Source organism: Cyprinodon tularosa, unplaced genomic scaffold, assembly GCF_016077235.1.
Source record: "Cyprinodon tularosa strain WSP-4 unplaced genomic scaffold, ASM1607723v1 ctg34, whole genome shotgun sequence".
NCBI classification, from domain to species: domain Eukaryota; kingdom Metazoa; phylum Chordata; class Actinopteri; order Cyprinodontiformes; family Cyprinodontidae; genus Cyprinodon; species Cyprinodon tularosa.
Window position 1 is genome coordinate 209,059 of NW_024039052.1, and position 25,942 is coordinate 235,000.

Sequence of the window (25,942 nt, forward strand, 5' to 3'; positions counted from 1 at the left end):
TAATGTAGCTAACCACTAAAATATTACACCCTGGCTTGGAGGTCTAAAGTTCAGTTTTAAGACAAAACAGTTGGTGTTCAATTTGAAATCACACCCCTAAATCTGAAGGAAGAGCAGACAGTTTAGGTTAACTCAGCTACTTCAAGACATAATGGAGGATTTTTATAAATATTTGAAAAAAGACCGGCCCTCTCCACTTGCACATGCACAACCCTGTACTTTCCTCACGAGAGGGAACGCCTATTAAACACGTGCAAGAGCATGCACGAGCCCATTTCTCCTTGTCGACGCTCTGTTTAAAAGTTGCTGTTTGCATCGCTCATACAAGCTTACTTTCCAAAAGAAAATTTGCAATTTTTCCACCATGTCAGACTCACCACCGGTAAGAGTAAATGGGGAAGAGCATGCAGGATGGCCTTACGTAAACATATCAAGAAAATAATGTACAGTTAGGAGGACCTAGCCTAGCAAACTAGCCCCACCTGCCAGCGGCCAAAATAATTTTTGCCTGTGAGTGGTCTAGCCTCAATCAATGCCCCAGGCCCTAGAACTGGCGGGCCAATCACAACGCAGAGTTGTGTTTTGAATTTTTGGATGCAAAGCAGGCGAGGTTTTGAGGGTGTGACATTTGAGGGTCTGACAACAACGCTGTGTGACGCTGGAGAAAGCACAACAAGGAAGATGGCAACAACTATTCAACAATTCTCGTTTGACTCAGCTTTGGAATCAGTTTTGGAAGGAGTAGACTTTGGGTTTTCATTGAAATGTGAGCAGGAAGAGGCTCTACGCTCATTCATTTTTAAGAAGGACGTATTCGCCGTTTTACCAACAGGCTGTTTGTTTACACTCCCCCACTTGCATACTACGTCACAGTCAGTTGTGCTCATTGGTCAGAGCGTTAGCCAATAGGCACAGACATGGTTTGAAAAACAACGAGTTGTTCTCATCAACAATCCTCCGATGTCTCATTCATCAGGGCCTGACTAAATTACACATTTAATCTCACATTTAGTCAGAAAAAGAACATCCTCCACTACACCTTTAAGATTCTGTCTGATATTACTAAGATCAGTGATTAATTGGGAAGCTTCTGTCATCTGCTGGTAATGGTCTAGTGTGTATTACTTCCAGTAGCCATCAACTAGGATAGCATTCTACACTTCCATCTCGTGTCAAGCATAATGGAAATGCAGATTTCATTTACCTGCAGGAATCAACAATGCAAAAGTCAACTACCAAATCCACTTTAATGGCTTTAGTAATAATTGTTTTGGACCTAAACTCTATGAGGTATAGAGTTTATGTTGTGAAGATGAGAAACAACAGACTCAACAATGAGGAGGTGGTTAATAAATCCCATTAAAGCATCCTGTCTAACTTTCTCACCCAAAAAGACCAACAGGATGATCGCTTTTATGTCACACTGTCCTGATACAATAACTCATGCATGCAAATGTTCTCCTGAACAAATATTACCTGTAATACTGTAAAGTACACAGAGCCTTAACTTAATCCACTTCATATTATATTTGATACTCATCACAGACATGGATGGATCCTGAAATCTTAGCATTTAAATTTCCAACATGAACAGCACTGTACAGGGGGAAAAAAGTCAAATACCAGAATGTTATTATCAGAAAAAACTGGCTGTGATTTAAGGCTATGAACATGATTAACGTGTTGGAAAAACAGTTTAGCATAGCCTAGCGCAGTCTTTCTTGCAGGGAACAGACAAATGCCATCAATTAAGAGAGCAGTAATTTGCAGTTAGCAAACATTCCATTATAACATTATACAGTCACACGTGTCAGTCCTCGCCCATTGGCCAGCCTGCCTCTATGAGACATGTCTGTTAGCGTCCAACTACCACCAACACAGACAGACGGAGGAGGAGAGGAAACAGCAGTCTGAGAGGATCTGTGCGAGAACCAGAGCCTAACAGAGTAAGCCGGACAGCAAACAACAGAAGAATAAAACAAAGTTAAAGTATGATTTCCTAATTTGTGGAGCTGTCCATATGACTCTCACAATCCCACCGGTGAATGTTTACAGGAAGGAAGGGCATCAGTAACCTTCATACTTGTTCTTAATACAGAACATCACACCCCGCTGCTGTGAGCCAGACTAAACCAGAGCAAGGCAGAGGCCATGGGTGCTGGAGCACGATTTTTTTTTCTCTCCGTTTTTAAATAATGAATTATCAGCCTGTGTTTAGGAAATAAGGATTCCAGCTGGGTTCCATCCTGGAACAAAATGTTAACCCCCTAAAACCGGACATGTTTTCAGATCGGCAGAGAGCAATTAGTTAGTTTGGCTCCGAATTTGCAAAGCTACATTCTTTTTAATCTGTACCACCGTCTTTGAACAGAATGAAGGGCAAACCTATTTGTTCTTAAAGTTGGTTATTACATATGCAGTGAAAGAACTCTGTGCACGCATTCGTTTGTGTTCATGTCCTTGGCATTACGCGGAGGAGATGAGGAGTATAGAAAAAAATCCAAATGGTTCTGTTCTTTAGTTTTCCATTATGAGAACCATGTGTAAAATTTGGTTTGAGATGAGTGTGGATTACTAAACAATGTCACAGTTTTTCAAATTAATTTTGTTCTCAAACGTATTAAGCATTCTGCATGAATTTCCCCCCAAAAAGGGCCATCCGCTTTTAACACATTTGGCAAAGCAGACAATTGATCTTGTGCTGTATGCCTTAAGGTTTTTAAGGATTTTAAATGAAAACAAAGCACAAAGGAAGCTAAAACTATCCATTTTGAAGACCAGGTTCCACACAGGAAAGACATTTTAAAAAACTGGTGTAATGTATTCTGAGTGTTCACCACAGCAGTGTCTCTTCAAAAGCCAAAACAATCGTATTTCCATCTCTGCTATCTGCATGCGTTTCTTGGTTGCAACGGTGGTGTGTTTATCTCACAAGAAAAGCCTGCTTTTCTGTCAACGCTTTAGCCTTATATTTGTGGCAGCGTTAAAACAATACGACGGGTTCACACCATCTAAGCTGTGGTTTGGGTGCTGCAAAATTGCCAAATCAGGAACCTGTTGGACGGCCCAATTAAAGCTCCTAAAACTAGACCAGTTTGGCTTTTATGGTTAATTTCAAAATAAAATCGATCTACCATCTTACATTAAAGGAGAAGTTCGGTTTTTTACACTTTAAGCCCATTTTCTGTAGTGTCCAGGATGAAATCGAATGATCGACACCAAAATTTTGACAATTGGTCCTGTCTCTGCTTTTTGGCTCATTTAGAATCCCCCCCTGGCTGCTTTAGAATGGCTAGCATAGAGCATGTCCGATAATGTCCTTAAAACAACCTTAAACGTTCTTTTTTTTTAAAATATGCTACTCACCGGGTCGTCAGCGCTGTTCAATGACGTTCCAAAAAAAGTTTCGTGAAGAAAAAACGTTCCTGTAGTGTTTTATTTAGCATTTTGTAAATCCCATTGAGTTCTGTAGGAATAGTCAATATTCCCCTGCCACCGGAAACGGAAATGGGGCCTGTTTACACAGTTGTAGTTTTTTCGCTTCACTCTGTGTACTCCGACGTCGAGAATCAAGAATCCACCTTTCGTATTCCATTTTCAGAGTTTTTTAAAGTGTTTAACAGAGACGTTAGCACCTCGACGTCGGAGTACACAGAGTGAAGCGAAAAGACTACAACTGTGTAAACAGGCCCCATTTCCGTTTCCGGTGGCAGGGGAATATTGACTATTCCAACAGAACTCAATGGGATTTACAAAATGCTAAATAAAACACTACAGGAACGTTTTTTCTTCACGAAACTTTTTTTGGAACGTCATTGAACAGCGCTGACGACCCGGTGAGTAGCATATTTAAAAAAAAAGAACGTTTAAGGTTGTTTTAAGGACATTATCGGACATGCTCTATGCTAGCCATTCTAAAGCAGCCAGGGGGTGATTCTAAATGAGCCAAAAAGCAGAGACAGGAGCAATTGTCAAAATTTTGGTGTCGATCATTCGATTTCATCCTGGACACTACAGAAAATGGGCTAAAAGTGTTAAAAACCGAACTTCTCCTTTAACTTGTGCAGGAAAAACATAAACACAGTGAAACAAAGCAGATTTTTTTTGTCAAAAATGTACATAGACGCCCATTTAATTGTCAATCAAAAAAAAAAAAAAAACATTTGCAGATTTGCAAAAACATAATATAACAATATTATTCGGATGCTACCGAATGTGTTTGGTAGGATCCGAAAAAACTATAAAGCATTCAATTTATTCTAACAAGTCTACCCTTTTTAATTGAACAGGTCCAAAAATCTGCTTCTTTAAAAAAAAAAAAAGTAGTTACTTCTCTAAAGGTCAAGGCAAAAAGTGAGGATTTGAGAACCTAGACATTTTGGTAGGAGTAACTGCAAAGCAAAACCCGTTAGACTTTACATAAGCATCTGTGCTTACTAATGAAGAATAGAGGTAATACTTTGCAACATGTCTCCAACAACTTAGGCTTAAAAGGTCTCAAGCATACTAAATCTACTAGCTAAATGGTAAAATATCGTTGGAAAATACTGGCTCTCATTTCAGACCCAAAAGCTTGGCAGGTATCCATTCATTTCTGCACTTTCAAGAAAGACATTCACACCTATTTCACTCAGTAATTGACTAGCTGTTCAAAGATGAGAATGATACGCCTGTTTGAATTTCTGTCTTTGAATCATTTCTCTCCTGGGATCTTTGAATCATTGTTCATTTATTCACAACCTCACAGATCAGGGGGGAAAAAATACTATTGTAAGGGTAAAACACCCCAACTTAAGAGTGTAAGATCTTTAATATCACATTCCTGAACGCTTGCAATATAATTGAGAGAAAATGAGACAGAATAATATATATTACACAGTCAATTTCAAGAAATATTCATACCACTCGAATGCTTACAAACTTTTCATCTCCAATTCATAATTAGACAATTGAAAAAGTGCTGTGACATAACACATATAAAAGGGTTTATTTTTTTGAAGGGCACTGTAGCTACGACACCAAGGGAAATAGACAAATGAGCCTGTTTAGGGACAAAACCATAAAAGAAGCAGCCAACATCTAATGTAGTTACACATTGAGCCATGGCTTATTTGTTCTGATGTTTCCAATCAAACAGTTTTCATTCAAGTTGCAGAAGACAACATTTTCTGGTGTTTCAAAAGGCTTAAAATGTTCAGTGAAGGGAGACAGCCCTTAATGCCCTCACCCAGAGAGTGAATCATCTAAAGTAATGGTGAATCACAAGCTTTAAACTTATCAGGTGGCAACAGATTACAATGATATAGCCTTCAGATCTGAAATCTTGGGGCAGATTCTAAGAAACACAAAGGAGAGGGGGGGTTTGTCGTTTGGCTGAAGTCAGATGGGAATGTTCATACACATTCAAAGCTCCCCTTAAGGTAAGGTGGAAAAAGAGAGCAGAAGGGTGCTCGTTGGCTACTTTAATTAGTTTCCTCTCTCTAAAAGGTTCCACCTTCAAGGCAGATACCAAGAAAAGCAAATGCCCTCTATAAACTGCCTATTTACAAGATTGTTCCGATTAAACAGGCTGTCATGCCCTATCACGTAGCAATTACGCACCTCCAGCTGCTAAAAATAAATGACTGAATACAAAAATTCAGGCTGGGCTGGAACAAATCCTGAGGAAAAAAAAAAAAAAAAAACACACACGCACAGACAAAAATGATCATTCTAAATCTGTACCTCTATAAATCGACCCCAAAATGTAAACGCTTTGTGTTAAGCACTTTACTGTTTAAGACAGATGTGTGTATTCATGCATAACAGATACATGCACAACAGTTACCAAAGTGCACAGAGATAAGCCTGTTGTGTTCACACAACAAACCAAACAAACCACAGATGCACATTCATGCTAGCCTGCACTCACAGTCACACACACACACACACACACACACACACACACACTTCTTCCTCCCTCCTTGCACTGCAAACGGTGAGTCATCTCTCTATTCGCGTCACAGAAAGATGAGTGCACCCTGTGACAGGCCAGTTAGTAGCAGTCACACTGATCTATGTGGCATCTCTTAGTTCCATGTTTCTCCCTCTGATGGAAAAACTATGTATCCCAGCTCTCTATTAGGAAGTTTTACTCGGCTGATAATGGAGGGCTGGGGAGGGAGTTGAGCCAGATAAAAATGGGCAAGAACAGTCCCTGATGTGAACACACTGTATGATGGCGCCCAGGCAGTGCATCATCAACTTCTATCTCTCTTTTTGTAGCTTTGTTGTCCAAGTGTGGACACCTGAGGCTTGGTGTTTTATTGCTATTCATATAAACTGAATGATGCTGTGGAAAAAAACAAAAACAAAACATCAGCTGGCAGATGTTCGTTTACAAATAAATAAAATATAAAAAAGAAGGTTTTGGCATCACTGGGGGCCCATTTATTTACTTGAGAATATTAAGCATCTTTAAATCTCATCTACTTTAATAAAAGGAAATCAAATTTCTCAATTTCAAGCAAAACTGGAGAAAAACACGGTGGATATGAGCTTGAAGAAATATCAATACGGAGCAGTAGATTTTGCCTTGAAAGTACTAATATAAAGACGGCGTTTAGAGATCAATTTTCTTCTCCAGGCAAACATCGTACTGTAATAATTTACAATTATAGCCCCACAACGACACCTCCTACAACTAAGCCAGCTGTCTTGCTTTCATACTGTCAACAGCATGCGAGAGCTCCACTTCATTGTTGCTGTCACAAAGTAAGCTCAATCTCTAACGACTGTGGAAAAGAAAATTACTCCCATCAGGATAAATGTGCAATGCCTCTAACCCAAACAATTCTGCTCCAGCTTCCCACCTCAGCACTACACGTATGCCACATGTTTGTTGTTTTCTTTACATTATGATATATTATCATCACAATGTTAAGAACTGCAGCAAACAAAGAAGATGGAAGATCCTGGTAAACCTATACAACTTTTCATTACATGTTAAGTGACTCTAGGGTTGCACGTCTTTGTACTTCTTAAGAAGCAACCATGCAACTAGAATACAAATGACACAAGTCTCACTCGCATGAATAATTCCACCTTTTTTACATTAACAGATGACATGCTTTGAATCATAAAGTGGGGCTTTCTTAGGTGCTTTGTGAAAATGTTGAACAATGAAGCCTTCTTCATTGTTTAACTTTGAAAGCACAGCAGGCCAAAATCAAGAATTACTTCCTCTCTTGCTGGGGAATAAGAATCACAGAAATAGTTTCAGGGTGTCAAGCCTAAACAACACACCATCATATCTGATGCTTAAAATAATTTCTCACTCTCACCAGACAAAGTCAAGCTGACAGCAACCAGATTGCACTTCACAAGACAGATCAGTGAAGTAAGAAAAAGATGTCACCCTCTCTGTTTTTTTTTTATTATTAAACAAACACCAGGAGCATCTGACCAACACTCTAAGCTCTGTTATAATCAGAAATGTCAAAAAGTCTTTAAAAAAAAAAAGATATCCATAGGTGAGGTCCAGTAACTTACTCAGTGCCACAACATCTTTTAGTTTACGGCGTAGATTAAGACTTATCATTTGACACGATGACACCTGGATGTGAGGTATCATTCAGTAAAGAAATATTGTATTGAGTTTTAACAGGACAGATTTCACAGCTTAAGAAAAAACACTGAACTGAATAGATGGAAAACGGGAGAAATTGTTGGCTTTAAGTTGGACTCCAAGCTTATAAGAAAGGGATCATTTGATGCCCTCTACAGAAAGAATGTAACTACCAACAAATCACATTTTAATACACGTGTGGGTTAAATAAATGTTTTTTTTTTTTTTGTAAATCATTAAAAATGCGTTCGTGTGTCATGCATGATTAAGTTGGTATTCAAAAAGAACATTTAATTCCATTAAAATGTGCTGCATAATATTTTTTTAAAGATTCCCCATTTTCTCTAATGGCTTAAATCATAGGATGCAATTATCACAGTGTGCAGGCTTAGAGCTGAGACTTTATTGCCGTTTATTTTCATTTCTGTTGAACAGAAAAAAAAACGGATTGCATGTGACGCAACACCTTCTTTTTTTTTTTTTTGCCTAAAGGCACACTATGGCCAGACAGAAATCACTTCAGGACACTGAGTGTTGAAAATTAAAGGTTGGGTGACAATACGCCTATCTAAACAAGTCTAATTTACCAAAATATTCAAGTAAGACGTGAAGGAAACCTGTTAATTCTTAGAGTTTTATCCATTAACACGTGTTTTGCCATTCGTTTGCTTGCTCCAGGGGAGACGATTATTCAGATCAATTATCCATGTAATATAGCCTGCTCTGCACCATCATCCACACTTTGATGATAAGCAGGGCAGAATGATCACTTTTCACATTAGGAAAAACACAAATAAATGCACAGCTTCACATTTTTCTTTTATAAATTGAGGCAGAACTGGAGGCTCCGAGTAGGGGTGCAGATTATTAAAAAACCTCAGATTCTGTTGGAAGTAATGGGCTCATATTTCTTTTTTGATACACCATTTTCCTAACACTCTTCCAGAGCTTTAGTATCTCTCGTATATCATCTAAATCAGGTATGAGCAAATCAGGCAGCAGGAAACCATCTGACAAGCTAAATGTAGGGCCCTGATGGTGAGCCGGCATGGGCAAGTTATCCAGATTAATCAAGATATACCAACATTTTTAAAAGGTTAAATGGTTTCAAAAGAGCAAATATTAAGTCAGCTAGTTTAATTAAATGCCAAAGACAGTGGCTAAGTTCAAATAGATCGAATGGTATCCCCCTAGCTCCTGTTCCTTTAACTTTTCAGGGGTCAACAGTAAGAACATTACTACGGATAGAACAGGAACTTCTGAATGGTTTGCAGAATCGAGGCAAGCTTTAGCCTTCTCGACATCAGTACACAACACAAATACATTCAGGTGATGCTAGTCAAATTGGGAATACAGTTAAAAAAAAACTATGAAAAGGGTTGCACAAATGTAGAAAATGGCTAATTATCTCTTTTAGAAAACCCAAACATGGAGATGTGTACATCTGCATGTGTAGACGTGAAGAAATAATAATTTCTCATTCATTTTTAAGGTGAGTTATGCTTATACGTCCTGTCATGTAAAGGATTGCTGTATTCCTGATGGCTCCTTGGTGCCAGTTAGGAACCTTGTAAACTCTCTAGGCTAAAGGAACTATAATATATATATATAAAAAGAGAACAATGGAAAAAAATCATAATATGATGTGCTTAAAATCCAATTTTACTTAAAAACACCACTAAATTAGCGGCTGTGCTTCAAGAATAAGAAACTCAAGATCATATGTTTGCATATATAAATTCTTACTTGGGCTTTAATTTTGGTATCTTTGTGTTAAATTTTGACATTTATTTTTTTTAGTGGCTGGTTTTTTCAGCAGTAGGCTGACAGGAAAGTCAACCTGACAGGAATGGGGGTATGAGAGAGGGAGAGAGACACACGGCAAAGGACCACAGGCCGGATTCAAATTCGGGTCGCCTGCGTCGAGGACTAAGGCCTCCATACATGGGTCGTGTGCGCTAACCACTACGCCATCTGCATGCCCAAATTTTGACATTTATGTGTAAACTAGTTAAATTCTGAAAAACGTGGCTCAAAGCCGTTTCACTTGCGCCCTCTATGGGTGGAAACGTGGCTACTGCAGTTGAATTTTCCAATTGGTTAAAACAGCAAAACTTGGTAACACATCAAAGTCCCACACTCTAGGAATAATGGTGCCTCTATTTACCTCAGACTGGAAAGTCCAAGTGGCTCCAGTTTGGTCATGCTGTCACTTATATTATCTACTGTTTGTATGTGGCCATGACAATGACAAAAGCACTGTTCTATGTGGCATACTAATTGTCAATGTAACACACCATGAAAGCATCACACTCAGATACATGATGAGTATCTGAGAACAGATCTCGTTCCCTAGAAAATTCAGTAGTAGCCACTCTGTACTTTGTAATATATTTTTCTATATACTTGGCTTTATATTTCATTTACAAACATTGCAAACACAGCACTAAGAGATAACACGAATAACAGCATTGGAACCATGACTGGTCTGCAGCCTTCATGCCCTGGAAAGGTTTTGTTTTCAAAATGTAAATAAAATATTTACATTGAGTATTTTATTGCACCCAACATCCTTTTGATGCCTACAGCACTGCACCACAGTTGTATTTAGCTTCCTCTCTCCTGTTACCGGGTAAAGTACATGACTCATCATCGACATTTTGAAATTGCACTAAGAAATTGACCAATAATTTTCATGCAGACGTTCATTTTATCTTGAAATTAATCTTTACCATAACCATTCATGTTAATTATGTCTCTGTTTCCATTTTATTTTTGTTATGGCAGTGAGATAAAGTTAATTTACAGTGTAATGCAAAAGATTCCAATATCAACTCAGTCCTGAAAACAGTTATTTCACAATAAAACTGCTCTCTTACCTGTGATACATTGAAACTGACCATCCTCTCGTCGAATAGTGAAGGCCTCACCTGGGTTTACCTGCACCAGGATTACCTGACAAGACACAAAAACTGTTTTAAACATTAGCCAAAAACAACAGCATATATTTACACGTTTTGAACAGAAAGACTGAAGCAAATCTACAGTCTGAGAAAGACTAGTTTTTAAATAACCCTTAAATCATATCTAATCTAGAGTTATAGTCCAAATACTAAAATAAAAAAAAGGTGTATTTTTTTAAACTCAAAATGCTTTAAATACTCTCTTCACAGTTAGTTACAACCTGCATCAATCCATAGCATGCACATTCATCTTAAGCTTGGTAAAAATGTCCTAATATCTAATCAGTTTCTGTCAGACTCAGAACTTCTGTCTTTATCAACGGACTTGCATCACAATTTCATTTTTTATGATTTATCAGTTTTCAGAGAAAAAAAAATTTGTAATTAATGAACAAATAATACCCCTGCACATCTGCTGTTACACTCAATGGAAGTTTCTTAGTAAAACACAAACGACTTGCTAAGACAGCTTAAATTGGTCAAATAGAAAGACTGAATTTTGGAAATAAGTTGCACTTAGAAAAACTAGCTGGGGTAAAATCGTAGTTTGAAAACAAAAATCAGACAAATCAGAGTTAGGGACATATGCTTTGATGCATTAATAGGAAAAATCTTGAAACAACTCATTATTTGGGCGAATTCAAAACCCAATGCTCCTTCCCTGGTTTAGTGTTATCACTTTATGAACAAAGAAAGTGTTGGTCAAAAACTGGAATTTTAAAGTTTTTAAAACCAGAAAGTGGCATCTGCTATGGATGGTTAATCGGTTCATCTCTGATAAAAACAAACAAACAGACATATTGGACAAAATAAAAGAACTACAAAATCTCAGATCTGCCATAATATAAACACTCTGCTCAACTGTAAACAAATGCAATCACTGTAAACAAAAAATGTATAATCTTAGAGTAAAAAATTTAACTTTTGACCCTAATTTCATATTACTGAATATGTAGAGAAACATTAAGATACAATTATTTTATTAAATGTAATCAGCCCTGTTCTAAAAACATATTATGAAAAGATACGGTTCAATTAGCTCATCCTTGTAAAGTCATATAAAGCATAACGAGGTTGTTTTGTTGCCTGGCACTGTGTGTGGGCGCTTATCGGTACCTCACTCTTGTGGAAGTCGCTGTCATAGAATCTACACTCCTCTGGCAAAGGGCTTTGTCTATGGTTGTCTTCAAACACTGAAATCATCAGCACCTCCATCTCTGACAGTGATCCCATTCATGTGCTCAGGGAGAATAAGAAGAAGCCTTAAGACTGCCCGACACAGAGTCTCATACGGTCATACGAACCCACACAAAGCAGCGTCAGCAGTGTGTGTAGTGCGATGGTGGGAAAAGGTGGGAGGGGCGAAGTCTAATTCAATCAAAGTCTGAGCACTTCATTCAGGAACATGTGAGGCTTTGTCGTTTGTTTTACTTATTTAGAAAGAAAAGATTAAAAAAAAAGATGTAGCATGCTTTCAAATGGAAAAAAATGCAGCTTTAAAATCAATGAAAAAATACAATCAAAGGAAAAAAAACATTTAAGAAAAATCATACAGCTACTTACTGTTCCCCGCATTGCTTTCCTTCATTCAAGCGTTACTATTCACGCTGTCAAAGACAGGAAAGGGTTCTCCAGGGTCTATCAGACCCTTCAGAACTTCACCGAGCTCTCATAATAGATCACATGACCTGCGAAACCAAGACATCTGACCAAGCTCATCTTCTGTAATCTTCACTTCATCCACTCCTGTGTTAAGTCCAGGAAGAGACTGAAAAGAAATCTGGAGGCTGTGTTTCCTGCACTGGATGAAGCCTTTATGCAAAGCGTAGCGTGAAACTCATGGTTCGCTCAGCCTGGCTTAGCTGCATCTGCTCCTGCCGTGGCTGCAGCAGCCTCCCTGCTGCATGTATCCACAGCAACCCTTTCAACAATCCACAGCGACGTCTTTACCAAACCTCCACAGAGCGGATTGGAGAAAAAAAATCTTATCAGTGCTGGCCACTCTTCGGAAGTGGAAGATGAGCTCAGGAGAAGAAGACCAAAAAATGAAAAACACTTTTTAGATGATGCCTTACTTTGCTATTCAGTTTCCTTCTTTGCCTCTTTTACAGACTACGTGTCAGCTCAGCTAATTCCTGCTGGGCTCTTTAACGTGGTTCATTTCAATAGCATTCCATCAGGGTGTGAGCATAGCACTGCTGAGCCGGTAAAGGTATAAGGGGTCCAAAGCGTGGGGAGTCCTTTGTTCTGTCTTTTTCACAACAACAACAATTGCGTGAGGGAGCTAAGCAGCCCACACAGCTTCTGAGGCTGACATATAGGACTACGCTACAGTCCCTCTCCTTCTCTCTCTCTCTTCTCTCCCTCCCCCTCACACTCCCTCTGGTTTGCTCGCTCTCCCCCCTCTCATTCACAGAGCGACATGCTTACATCCTCTTAATACTCCTGATCAATACGGAGACGAGGTAGAGAGAGTTCAGTTGCAGAGCTCTGCTGCTTCTCACAACTGTAGTCTTGAGTTCCACGATGTTTTCTCAAAGATCACAAAGCAGCACACTCTCAGTCAAAACAAAGCAGTTATTTGTATAGTTACGACACACACAGCTTGAAAGTTCCTCACTAACATCTGCTCTCATTTAGTCTGAATGGATGGCGTCTTAAAGCAACAGGGTTGATCACCCGACTAGTATTTGCTAAATTGGCATGCACTCTGATACGCCTGTGTAAAAGGTGCACCAAGTTGTTCTACAAAATGAAACCTGTTTTTTTACTCTTGGGAAAACACATATCATTGATTGATGCAATTATAGAAAAGAAAAGCCAGAAGCAGTAAAGCTTAAAAGGCAAAACAACCTCAGGGAAATATAGAGCCAGATTAATTATTGAACAGGAATGTTTACACAGCAGTCTCATTCACTGGACTTTAAATAGTCTTCAATTTATTAATCTAATTTGCGAAACAATCGCACAGTGAAATTAATTCACTTGCCTTGTTCTAATACCCTCTAATGTTTTGCCTTGTATAACCAGCAAATTTCAATCCTTTTTGTTGGTATCTTATGTGATGAGCCAACAGGTGGAAGGAAAATGACAGTGTTGACTGACTGATATCGAAGGTCATAAAACGACCAATAGGCATGTACTCAAACTGACAGGTGTTATGTGTGGCATACGACAGCGTTTCTTCTGTTTGATGCCAAGTTGAGCTTCTGCTATGCAGCTGGTTCTTCTCTGCTCACAGACGGAACAGCAGGGAAACGCTCTGACCATTTACAAGATGTTAAAGCTCAGGCTTTACAAACAAATAGCCAGAGATTTCCCTCCTAGTGTCCAATGGACTGTAGATTTGGTAGATCACAAGGACACAGAAAAAAAAGCTAAAACAAACAAAAGTGTGAGTTGACATTTTTTTTCTTTTAATGCTAGAAAATGTTTGGTGTGCACCATAAAAAATTGTATATTTTCAGAAGGTCAAAAGTATAACATACTGAAATTTGCAGTTTTTCTTTGCACTTCCTACACACAATGCAAATGTTGAGGGGGTTTCCCCTCTGATTCAGAGCCGGTGGACCAAGGAGAGGTGCTAGTTTCTGTTGAGTCACTGATGGCCATTTAGCTTGTGGAATAAAATGCTTAAGACACTCATTGCAAAAACTTGCTTATTTGGTCAGCAAACAAACAAAAACTAAGTATTAGCACAATATTATATACAACAAAAAAGATGAATAAATATTGGCAACTGAAGAGTACAGTTGTGAGACTTATGTACTCATCTCTGATGTTGAAAAGATTTACATTTAGAAATTGGATCATGTAAAATTCTGTTTCTGTTTGTTTTGTTTTTTTGATATTAAATCAGAATATTCTCTGCCACATGTAATACCAGAAATCTAGAAAAAGATCAAAAGCAATTATCTCTGCTGAACACCTTGGAATAGTGTTTAGATGTTGTCTTTATTTACCGCTTAAACCTTAGAGGATTTCTCCCATTTCTTCTTTCTGGCAAATAAGAAATATCTTAGGTCAAATATAGCAAATATATAATTTTTCTCAAGGAAAATATTCTTACTTACTCTGTAAACTTTGACTTTAGAGAATACTTCCAAAAGAGTAAAAAAAAAAAAAAAAAAAAAACACAAACCACTGGACACTTGACTCTCTTCACAAAAATGGCTTCCTTCACACCGCTCTCAAGCCACCTGTCTTCTTTGTCCAAAATGTCAACATTCTGAGTATTTGAACAGAGGAATATTCACATTTTGGACAAAGAGGACAGTGGACTATAAAGTTTGGAACTCCACGTTAATCCAGACATTTTGAATTGAGAAAGCTTCCTGGTTGGGAAGCGAAATGTCTTCAAACTTGGAAAACCAAGTCAAGTGGTTTGTTTTTCTTAACACTTTTGGAATGACTATGGCCTGGATGACTGGGAATCTTCCCCACCATTTAGAAAATACCCAAGTTTCAGCTGTTTATCCAATCTGAACGCTGATTTTGTGTTAATATAAAATGGCCTACAAACAAACTCAGTGGTTAAAATGATTTTATAAAAAGTTCAGTCATACAGCAAAATATGCATGGACAGACAAGTAGGATGAAGACTCAAACTAGTGTGTACGCTTTTGTTTAAGCCCCTTTAGAAGATTTCTACTTTTAAAAATGACATGGGAAAGAAAAGAATAGAAATCTTATTTTCTCAGAATATTTGTTTAGATTTTTGTTAGTTTAAAACAGCATGCCCAAAAAGTGAGCTATAATAGTAAGTCATTTTCTGAAAAAGAAGGGTCATTATTTCTATCAATTTTAGATCTTAAAAGTCAGCTTAATATTTATTGAAGATTAATTTGTAGATAAATGTATAAGTTTAAGGGTGCTCTGTTTTTGTTGCTGTGTAAATCTTCACATTTTCTTGTAAACCCTTTTCCCTCTGCAATATCTGGCCTAAAACCAAATTAATAATGCCCTCTATGGATTGAAACACACCTACTGATGTTAAAATTTACAATTGGTAACAGCTGTTCAGCTTGGTACATGTCTATGTCACAGCCCCGTTTCGATAGGATGGCACATTCATTTGACCTCGCAACTGAAAAGTCTGTAATCTCTGAGCTAATGGCTTTCATAGTTCAAGTATAATACTAACCATTAGTAAGCACAGCATTTTAATTTAGCTACCTAAATGAACTCTTTCCCTTGTCTCCCCACTTAACCCCTCCCTCATTCTTCCATTTGGTCATATCTCCAGGCTTTGCCCACTTTGATGGCAGCTTTCAAAAATGGCTGTGGTGGAATGGTTATTCTTTTACATGGGGTTTAGTTACTTTTTTATTTTTTACTTATAAAAGCCAACCTAAGGTTTAGTATTTCATGTTTTATTTAAACTAAACAATAACGGACTAAACATAATAGCAGTGTTTGAGGGCTTGGACGAGTGTTCTTTTTTTGGCAAATTAAAATACTCTAATTCTATTCCAACCTAATTAATTAGAAACTGAACATTTTCCAGATACCTTTATCTTTTGTCATCTACAAGTCTGATCATTTTCATTAAAGCTTTCAATCTAGTTTAGCACATAACTTTTGCAAATCAATTCTTACCTCCATTTCTTGTTAAAATATTTGCATTGTGTATCAACCCACAGCCCACCAATTATTTTATTATCATTTACAAAAACTTTAATTTGTGTTTTTGATTCAGTAATTTGAATTAGGGTGATTTGGTAAACAAGTTAGTGTAAAAATGAACTTTATGCAAAAATCTTTGCAAAGTTTTCAGCTGCTGTGAAAATGGGGAGCTGCCACAAAAAACAACCAGTTTTCAAATGTGTTGGTAAAGTAAGCTTAAATTATGTTTTTTTTTTTTTTTTTCAGATATTGTCATTTTTATGAGAATGTGAAACAGATGGTTTGCTAGTTTGCTAGCTGTCCTCCTTGATGTAATGCTTGTTATTGCTGTAAATCTCACATTTTCAATAAATATGTAAAAACTATTTCTACTGCATGAAGTAAAAGTGCAGAAAAGATGGGAATCAGTAACAGAGTGGGAGTAGCAATAAAACAAAACGGAGTACAGAGTTTTAATATCTTAGGGGTTTCATTTGCATTAACATTTATTCATATTTCTGACATTTACATTAAGATTGTAAATTGTATGTAGTTTGGTTTTCTTGTATGTAAAGGAAGATCTAAAGGCTGAAAAGCTCCTTTTGGAGCTGGATGATGAGAAGAAAACTGTGCAGCAAGAGACTGAGGGAAAAGCACAACATGAGTCTGAGGAAGATGGTGACGAGTCTGACAAATTGGACAATCAAACTTTCATCTTACTAAGGAAAAGAAAAAGGAAAGGAAGAGTGAAGAGAATGATGAGGTTCTGTCAGGTGTAGAGGTTTCTACTCAGAGATCCAAGCAGAGAAATGGGCAGTGATGCTCAGCTCAAAGTCCTGATTTCTGACACATTATGGAGCAGGCCTACTCCATTGTTGTTCTGTTTTGAGCTTTTAATTCATAATTTTTCAATTAGTTTTTCAAAATATAAAGAATTGCCACTATCATTATTGGCACCAATACTTAGTATTTAGCATTTACTTTAACCACTTTCCATCTCCCTGAAGCATGATATGGCAGCAAATAAGCAGAATGATACCAAACAAATTCAGGTGTGATTTTGAACATAGACAAGGGTTAGTCAAACACACATGTCAATAAGCAGTTGCCTAACGTTGCTTGTAATTTTGGAATAAAGGCAGCTTTGGCTCTGCTTGAAGGTATCGCCAATGGAAAAGTCTGGAAGAACTTGTCAGAAATGGTTCTGTCCTGCTGGCACAACATGATAGGGTGGTTAATTGGCCAGTTTAGATTGTTCGGGGAAATTATTTTGCAACTCTGCATGGAAGTGCCCCAACTATTACAAAAGGAAACAAGGGGAAACTGTTACAGTTTGCTATGAAGCACAGTGATCTGCTAAAAGATGTTTGGATTTTATATAGACAGCCAACAAACTATATTTTCAGACAGCTCCTTTAATGAGTCACTGGTGTTATTTAGGAGTTGATTTGTACTTCACTACAAGTATCCCTCATGGTGTGGACATTGGCAAGCAACTGGCTGAACTGATGTCCTTCTTCACCCGGGGCCCATAGTGCCTCTAATCTAGATGCCTCCTGTTGCGCACAAAGTTGTTGTAGAGAACCTATGCGTAAGCAGGGACTCGGATCCCATCACCCTCATGCTGCACCGCCTAGCTTTCTCTTGATCCGTCAATAAATGTCAACATAAATAACTCAGCGTGCCAAGTGTTATTAATGTCACTTGATGTTATACTGCTTACTACTTTTAGGGGAAGTATGGGCATTCAGCTCCTGGTGTGTTAACATTTGCCACCTCCAGACACTTTTTTTTTTTTTACCAAATGGAAGAAATGAGTGCAAAAATTAAATTATACTACCGTATGTCCTGTTTTTATTTTTCCATTTCTTTTAACAATCACTCAATAACCTTTTTTTTAGTGCCATACTTGTTGCCATGGCTGCATACCCTTTTATGCATGAGGCCCCATAATTTAAAAAGCAGTCATATTAAAACCCAATTATCAAAGTAAAAAAGCTGACTCACAATCACAAGTTGAGTTACCACTTAATGCATGTTTTATTTACAGTTTTTCTTAAAGAGCGCCCTCTAGAGATGCTCGATGATATAAGGTTACTGTATTCATAACCTGTGCCTACCAGGAATTAATAAATTAATAACTACTTCAAACTATATGCATACTAATTTAACATGCAAATATTATAATTAATAACATATTATCATTATATGTAGAATTTGCCAATACCTTTGTAAAAGTTTTTGCTAACCATATTGTCTTCATTTATCTTAATGATCTTCATCAAAGTATACTGTGGCAAACCTCTAGGACTTTCAGGGTAGCTACATTTTTTTCTGAGATTAAATCACAGAGCCGGACTACACTCATTTACCAGGTGACTTCTGAAAGCAAAATGTTGCACCTGATTTTTTATTACATTAAAGAAAAATCGTCTATATGATAATACACACCAGATGTCAGATTTTAACATGCAAACGCTACCGTTTGTTTTATCACGTTAGATCTCAAATAAATACATTAACAATTTTCTGATATAATATGAGAAAATGTAAAGTATGAGTTTGAATGCATACATGTGGTAGCTTTGAACAGGCAGTATTTTAGGCTATTAATTTATACAGATCATGACAAGAACTACAAAAAGTGAGGCTTAAGAAAGGTTTACCTTTGTTTAAGGACTTTACATCTAAAACAAGTTGATGCTGTATTAAATGACTCGGCCCCCTCTTGTTTCACAACCAAACCCAATAGGTTGTTTTAGCTCACCATCTACTTTTTGCTAAAATAATTTAAATGTTCTTTCATTTCCGTCATTATTCTGGCCCAGAGGGAAACGCTACACTGGCTGTGGGCTTTTAATCAAAGATGTCTGATTAGTATCAGCAAACAAGACCTTTTTTCATCCGGACCACCAAAGAGCAACTTTAAAGACTTAAAGGTGGTGTTTTCACAGTCAAACACAAATGACTGGTTTAATGTCAATGACTAGTTGAATTACCACTGCAATCACTTTTTCTGGAAAGTCCTTCATTACGTTTTGGCTCCTTAGTCTTAAATGATTGGATAAACTATTTTGAATGCGTTTACCTTTATCCAATTTTGCCCAATTCACATCCCCACTAACACCCACAAACCACTTTACCTTTCACTGTAATTGCTCAATGTTTAATGGGCACTTCTCAGCACTTAAAATAAACTCTGAAATTGTTATGGAAATCTAATCTGGCAAGAAAAGCCAAGGCTTTTGTCAGGTATAGCCGGTTTTTATGTCCTATTAGAGGGAAGGTTTAAAAATGTATGCCTGGTGGAATAACCTGAAAGTTGTAGCAACAAGAAAGCTGTGTTGGACCCGAATATTTTAAACTAGCATAGATTTAAATTTTTAAACTATCATCTGTACACCTGAACTGAAGAGCTTTGTTAGTAACATCTCTGAAAACAGTAATTTTTTTAGACTACTGATAAGAAGCCAAATAAAGGTTTATAAAAGTGTGGCTTAAATCTAAAATGACATATCTTCTATAATTGAAAGTCTTGTTATGCTAAATCATTAACTTCATAGAAAGCCTGACTTAACAAGCTCAGAGTTTCTCATTCTTGTATTAATCTATAAAAATAGTGCAAAAAAGAGGATGAATTCAAAATTACAGATATTGTTGTTTTTTTTATTTCAGAACTTTTTATGACTGCTTCTTTTCTTTTTAAATCACCAACAAATACCTTATGTTAAACATTGTGGTGTTTTTTCCCCCCATTTGAGGTTATTATCTAAAGAAATCTCATAGTAGGCCATTCTTATTTGTTAATCCTAGAAGCATCACTTGGAAAGCTGATTTTCCTTTCATAAATCAAGAACAGGCTTATTATCATTATTAGGAAGTTAAAGGTCCTTCTTGTCATTATCAAAATTAAAGACAAACCAACAGCCAAGTGTCGCCTTCGGCCAGATTTTTAGACAAATAACATCTACATTCCTAAAGCACTTCTTTTGAAGTCTTAATCAATACATCAAAATGGCTACCTGAAAAATCAAATAATTTTTTTTACAATTCAACATTGATATTCTTAAATAAACATATGCACCAATCAAAAATAAATGTGTTACGCCTGGTCTAAATAAACAGAGAAAAACACCATGAAAGTCCTTCTGCTATGAAATAGTCTTTGGCTTTGATGCTTACCGTGTGTCATCAAAATGTTGTTCTGCATGCCATGAAATCAGTAAAATAAAAATAAATTGAAAATATTATAAAAATAAATATTTATGCACCCAACTGGTGTAATTGTATTATTATTATTACAATAGTAACTCTTAAGAGCGGATTATACTTCTGAAACCGCACATATCAAATGTCGTTTGCGTCTGGTCGTGAACCAGTTTTGCTGGTATGCTTCTGCAAAGTCTGTCTTGAATTTCTAGGGATGGACAGCCTATTGGAGAACTCGCAAGAACTAACTTCTTTGGCGACACTGGCAGGAGTGTTTATTTTCCAACACAACATTTCTGAGGTATCGTACAAGTAGTTGTACTTCCAAACCTCCTCGATCAACCTTTCATCGTGGTTATCTATCGTTGTTATACTCCTTGGTTTTTTATAATGGCGCGCCCCACACTAAATCGAGAAGGACGACCGACCACACAGACAGCTGGAAAGGCATACCAAAGATCAATCAGAGCTGCTTTTTGTCTGCGTACTTCCACTTGAGGTCTGCGCGGGTTTGCAACCTTCTGACACGTACTCAGGATTTTTTTGAGGTGCGCGACGATGGTTCCAGAACCTGTGCGCGGGGGCCGTGATCGGGGGTCACGCACAGAGATAGATTTGACAGTTGTAGGGGCTACATGTCAGAAGTATAAATTGGCCTTTAGGGTTCAATCATACTGAAAGTGGATGTGGCAACCGAATCCATTGATTTCCATGTTGTCCCTATGCAAAGGCGCATTCAGGTGCGACTAAACGGTTAGCACTGCAAGTACAGGTGAGGTAGACCCACAGAGAGAGTGAAGTGCAATCGATTGGATGCGACTGGAACATGAGGTTAAAGGAGCAACAAGTAATAATGAATCGGAACAACAGACAAACTAGATAGAGCCCACATGGAAAATTCTGTTTGGTGTGAATGTAACTTTGCAGATAGTTTTGCAAGGTTTATAGTTAGTTGAGAAACCCAGGATTGAAGCATCGTACTTATTTATCCCAAAGGTTGAAACCAGGGCTCAATGCAGGCCATTCAAGGTTTTGCCCACTGAACCTTTTATACATGCAGCCATGGAAGGAACATGAACATTCAAATTTGTTGACTTTGTGTAATCCAGTACTTTACTTATATAATAGTGTATCTATAAGGTATTCAGAACACAAAAGCAGAAAAACTGAAAAAAGGGAGGAGGGGCAAGCACAGATTTATGTCCTTGTAAAAAAGGTAAGTTCCTCTTCTGATAACTGTACTTGAATATCTCAGTCCAAGTGTTTACAACTCCTTTACAACTTAGATAAAATAGAAAAAGTACCACCCAAATGTGAACAAATGACTCATATTTTGCTGTCAGAAAGATTAAATGTATGATTATTTAATCTGGCAAAAAAAAGTCTGATTATGCTAAAGTCACACAAATAACAAAACAAGGCAATGAGGGAAAAAATGGCATTGTGAAAAATATATATATTAAAGTGTCCGGAAGTCAAGCACATATTCAAACCTTTGCAGAGATTTGCATCAGAATAAAACTTTTAAGCAAAGACTGTGAGGATCAGCTAACTTACACTGTCATTCAGGAGGCCACTGCTGTGTTTTATTACCCCAGAGAATGGGCCTGCTCTCTGCTCATGACGGTTAGCTCTGACGTTTCTCAGCCACCGGTGACTCACAGTTCGGGTTTCTCACTATTTGTTCCTCCTAATTGTTTACCGTGCATTGATGCAACCTAGCAGCTGGGTGGACAGGAAACAAGAGCCAAATGACACAGGGAAAATCCTGCCAGGGTCGGAACTAGCCAGGAACCAACGCAATCTCTCTGCAGCTGATGGCATATACTTGCGTGTGCGGTGATGATTCAAGGCAATTTGATGATCCTTAACCCTGCAGGATCCCCTGGAAGTGTTGCGTAATGGCTCAGCAGGTAGCAAATACGGGACATTTTGATCTCTAGGGGTTGATATAACCGTTTGATTTTCCTATTAGACTAAAGACAAAAAATAGACTTTTGTCTTATTTATGATGAGCAATGATAATAGATATTAAAATGTAAAGAAATTATTATAATAATAATTAAAAAAAAAAACAGAAATACACTAAAAGTAGGCACTAAGCCTCAAAGGAACACAAGACTTAAGTAAATACACTATAAAGCCAAAAATATTTGGCTGCCTGCCTTTACAGGAACTCTGATGACATCTTAACATTAATAGGCATGGTCCAATTGGTTGATGACTACCACATGCCAAGCAATAGCAACTTTAACTATTCTCTCAACATCACTTCATAGTTAGACGAGGAAAGCAGAACTGCAACATTTGCACTAATTCATCAGTTTAGTTAGGGTAGGGTCAGGAGTTTGTGCAAGCCAGCTAAGTATGAAGCTAATGAAGTAATTAAAAAAACAAAATACTTGGATTGGGTGGGCAACCCAATACTTTTTGTACAGCATTTGTGAATGGAGTAAATATCGTATTTAACCAAAGAGCCCGAACCAAATACAAAAAAATAAATAAAAAAACTTCATTGCAAAAATATATAGATTTAGTAAACACATCTCACCTACACTGAACAAGTTGTATTTACGACAACACTGGTGTAGAAATTGGTTTACAGGAGAAAGAAAATGCCGTTGCTATTGTCAGGATGAGAAACTTAGTGGAAAAGTCCGGTCACATTCAGAATACAAGCTTCTGAAAGTACTTTAAGTATGAAATTATTACATACTTTTCAATAAATAATTTTTGTAAGTTTAACTATAGCTCTTGCGAATTTCAATGGTGAAGTCCTCTGGAACTCTTAAATAATTGTTAATTGAAGATGTGTTTCGTAGCTCCCATTGATTTTGCTTGTAAAGCAGGGATTATGGCGTTAGGCTTACCGCACCGTGACGTCACTGCTGGAAGATGTCAGGAGTGAGGTGTTACTACATTTGGGCAAATAGCAGTTCCCAGACTTGGAGACCGCATCAAAAAAATATTGTTTTTATTTTTTTACTGATTAATGCTACTACATTCATTAAACCACCGCAAATGTATTAGTTTTAGGTATAAATAATGACCCATTGGTTATTCCTTGCTGACCCGACTTTCTAAAATTAATTGAAGGAAGGAACTACAATGCCTCTGGGCTCTTAACCTCTGTCTCTCCAGGAACGTGCAAGACTTAAGCTTGGTTTATGCTTGACATGTCTGCATAGTCCACGATACCATATAACATTATTCCAAGCTTCCATGCCATGTCATCTGAGCAGACAGAATTTCCCCGGTGTGCACCTAGGGGAATTTGTAGCCACTCGGACAGATCAGCACAGAAAAACATGGCAGCGAGCAACAGCTACACTCAGAGACATCCTGTGATTTAGCCCCATAAATACCACTACGATCAAAACAGTACGTAAAAATGGCTGTAAACACAATGACTTGGCCAAACCTCAACAGCTATTACCTAAGCCACAGAAATCTGGCTTATTTGATTCAGCAGTGAGGCGACAGCATATTTCTCAGGTGAACATAGATCAGCTCCATTTCTAGATCTATAATACATGGAACTCAAGGCACTATAAAGAGGCGGAACTAGATTATTTAAAAAATTTATAAAAATTCTTTGAATCAAGACTGTTTTGTTTGTTTAAAATACAAAATATTTGGACTTGGTTAGGGCTGAAACAATGAATCTTATTAATCTTGATTAATCCATTACTGAAATAATCGTCACATAATTTAGTAATCGATTAATCGTTAAATTGAGTATAGAGACTGTAAAACATGCCTTTAGCTGACAGAGTGACCCACTTAGAGAAGTAATTAAGTCAAAATTGTAAAAAAAAAAAAACAAAACAAAAAAAAAAAATTATTTATATATATATATATATATATTTATATTAGGGGTGGAACGATTCACAAAATCCACGGTTCGGTTAGATTCACGGTTTCGTGGTCACAGTTTTCGGTTCGGTTCGATTCGGTATATGTTGATTGTTACACCGAAATCCCATAAAAATGTATGAAATTAATGAAAAAATCCCCCAAAAAATAATGGATTGTAATTATTTTTAATTATCCGCGGAAACCCTAGATCATTTCCATATGTTTTGCTGCTTTGAATTTAATCATCTCGCGCATGCTCTCTACCATCTCCAAGGGACTCAGAGGGAAGCGGACGGGAGCCACAGTGGTGGCTGTAGCTTTGCTTTGAGCAGCCGGTCTGGAGCGCAGCGGGGGTTGCTGACGGAGTATGAGGGATTTCGGGGTTAGCATGACATGTTGGTCGTGTTGCTGTTAGCATAAACAAAACGTGTTGCACAATGCTTGGACACTGTTGCACTTTTATCCACAACTTTCTTTCCGCCGTCATCGTAGGTCACTCTAAATGCAAAGTGGTCCCATACAGCAGACCTATAAAGTGCTGCTGGCGCGTCTTCCAACTCCTGTTCTTTCCCACTCGCCAGTCCGACACAATTCTCCACAACAACTGATTTTTTTTCCCTGCTACACCCGGCTAAGCTGCTTCGCTTCTTCTTCTTCTTGTTTACTACTGGTGGTTGGCTTTGGTCGCAGTACCGCCACCTTCTGCTCTGGAGTGTAAACGCCTCGCCTATGAGAAAAAGGAGCAGCGCATGAACCGAACGAAACACACACGAACCGAACCAAGACAGTCGAACTGAACGGTTCGGACGGTTTTCATAAATCGTCCCATGCCTAATATACATACATTTTGCATTTAATAAAAAATAAATAAAAATTCATCCATCCAGAACTCCTGAAGTGGAAAAGTTTTGGGTTCACCTGGTTTAATTTAATAAAATAGCTTCTGTAAGGAACCTTATGCTGTGCAGTTATTTAACAATTAATCAAAAAAATAATAATAGATTAATCGATTTGTAAAATAATCATTAGTTGCAGCCCTAGATTTGGTATTGAAACAGGACAGAATAAGAAACCTTAGGCTAATTAAAAACCCAACTCTATGATCAGTTAGAGTTTTAAAAAAGTGTTTCAGATACTAAAAAGCAGAATTGAAGTTGAAACCTGAACAATATGTTTTCTATACCTTAATTTTGTTTTTGAAGACTCCAATAATAATTCATTTTAGTTGTCCTACAGAACAACATAACCAGACAAAAACAAACTACTGAATGATAAACATGAAAATAGGCCAGACCAGATCACTCTTACCCCAAGTGTGCACATGATGATGCATTGCCATTATTAATTTGCACCTTGCATACTACAGTTTCTAAAATGCAGGAATTATGTTTCACAGGGAGAAACATCATGTTTTATAACCTGTTTTTAACCTGCAACACGCTAGTAAGGATAGCCTTGACAAACACTTGGAAACCTCTAAATCAAAATGTGTGGGTATCAATTCAGACTGACGTGTGGATTGGCAGGTAGAATTACAAACATGTGATATTTGACACAAACAAAGCCTGTGTGTAGTTTCTAAATATTCCTTTTTCACAGCAGCTAAGCTCATATGGGTTGTTTTCATAAACAAGGTGCCCTAAACCCTCACTGAGTCACAAAACATCCTCGTTCTCGCAATAGTTGACAAACAGTGGGCTCA

The 25,942-nt window shown here is 37.5% G+C and overlaps 1 protein-coding gene across 3 annotated transcripts in view; it reads right to left on the reverse strand.

Annotated features, from left to right (window-relative positions):
* The window catches only part of fndc3a (fibronectin type III domain containing 3A), a 74,283-nt gene that overhangs the window by 30,113 nt on the left and 18,228 nt on the right, over window positions 1-25,942 (reverse strand). For 2 of the 3 annotated variants that reach the window (XM_038294358.1, XM_038294359.1), the window contains exon 3: window positions 10,486-10,561. In XM_038294358.1, coding sequence (XP_038150286.1) covers window positions 10,486-10,561 — 76 coding nt within the window. Of the gene's footprint in view, window positions 1-10,485; window positions 10,562-12,132; window positions 12,880-25,942 lie in introns of those variants that run through there. The other variant, XM_038294360.1, reaches the window with a different exon arrangement.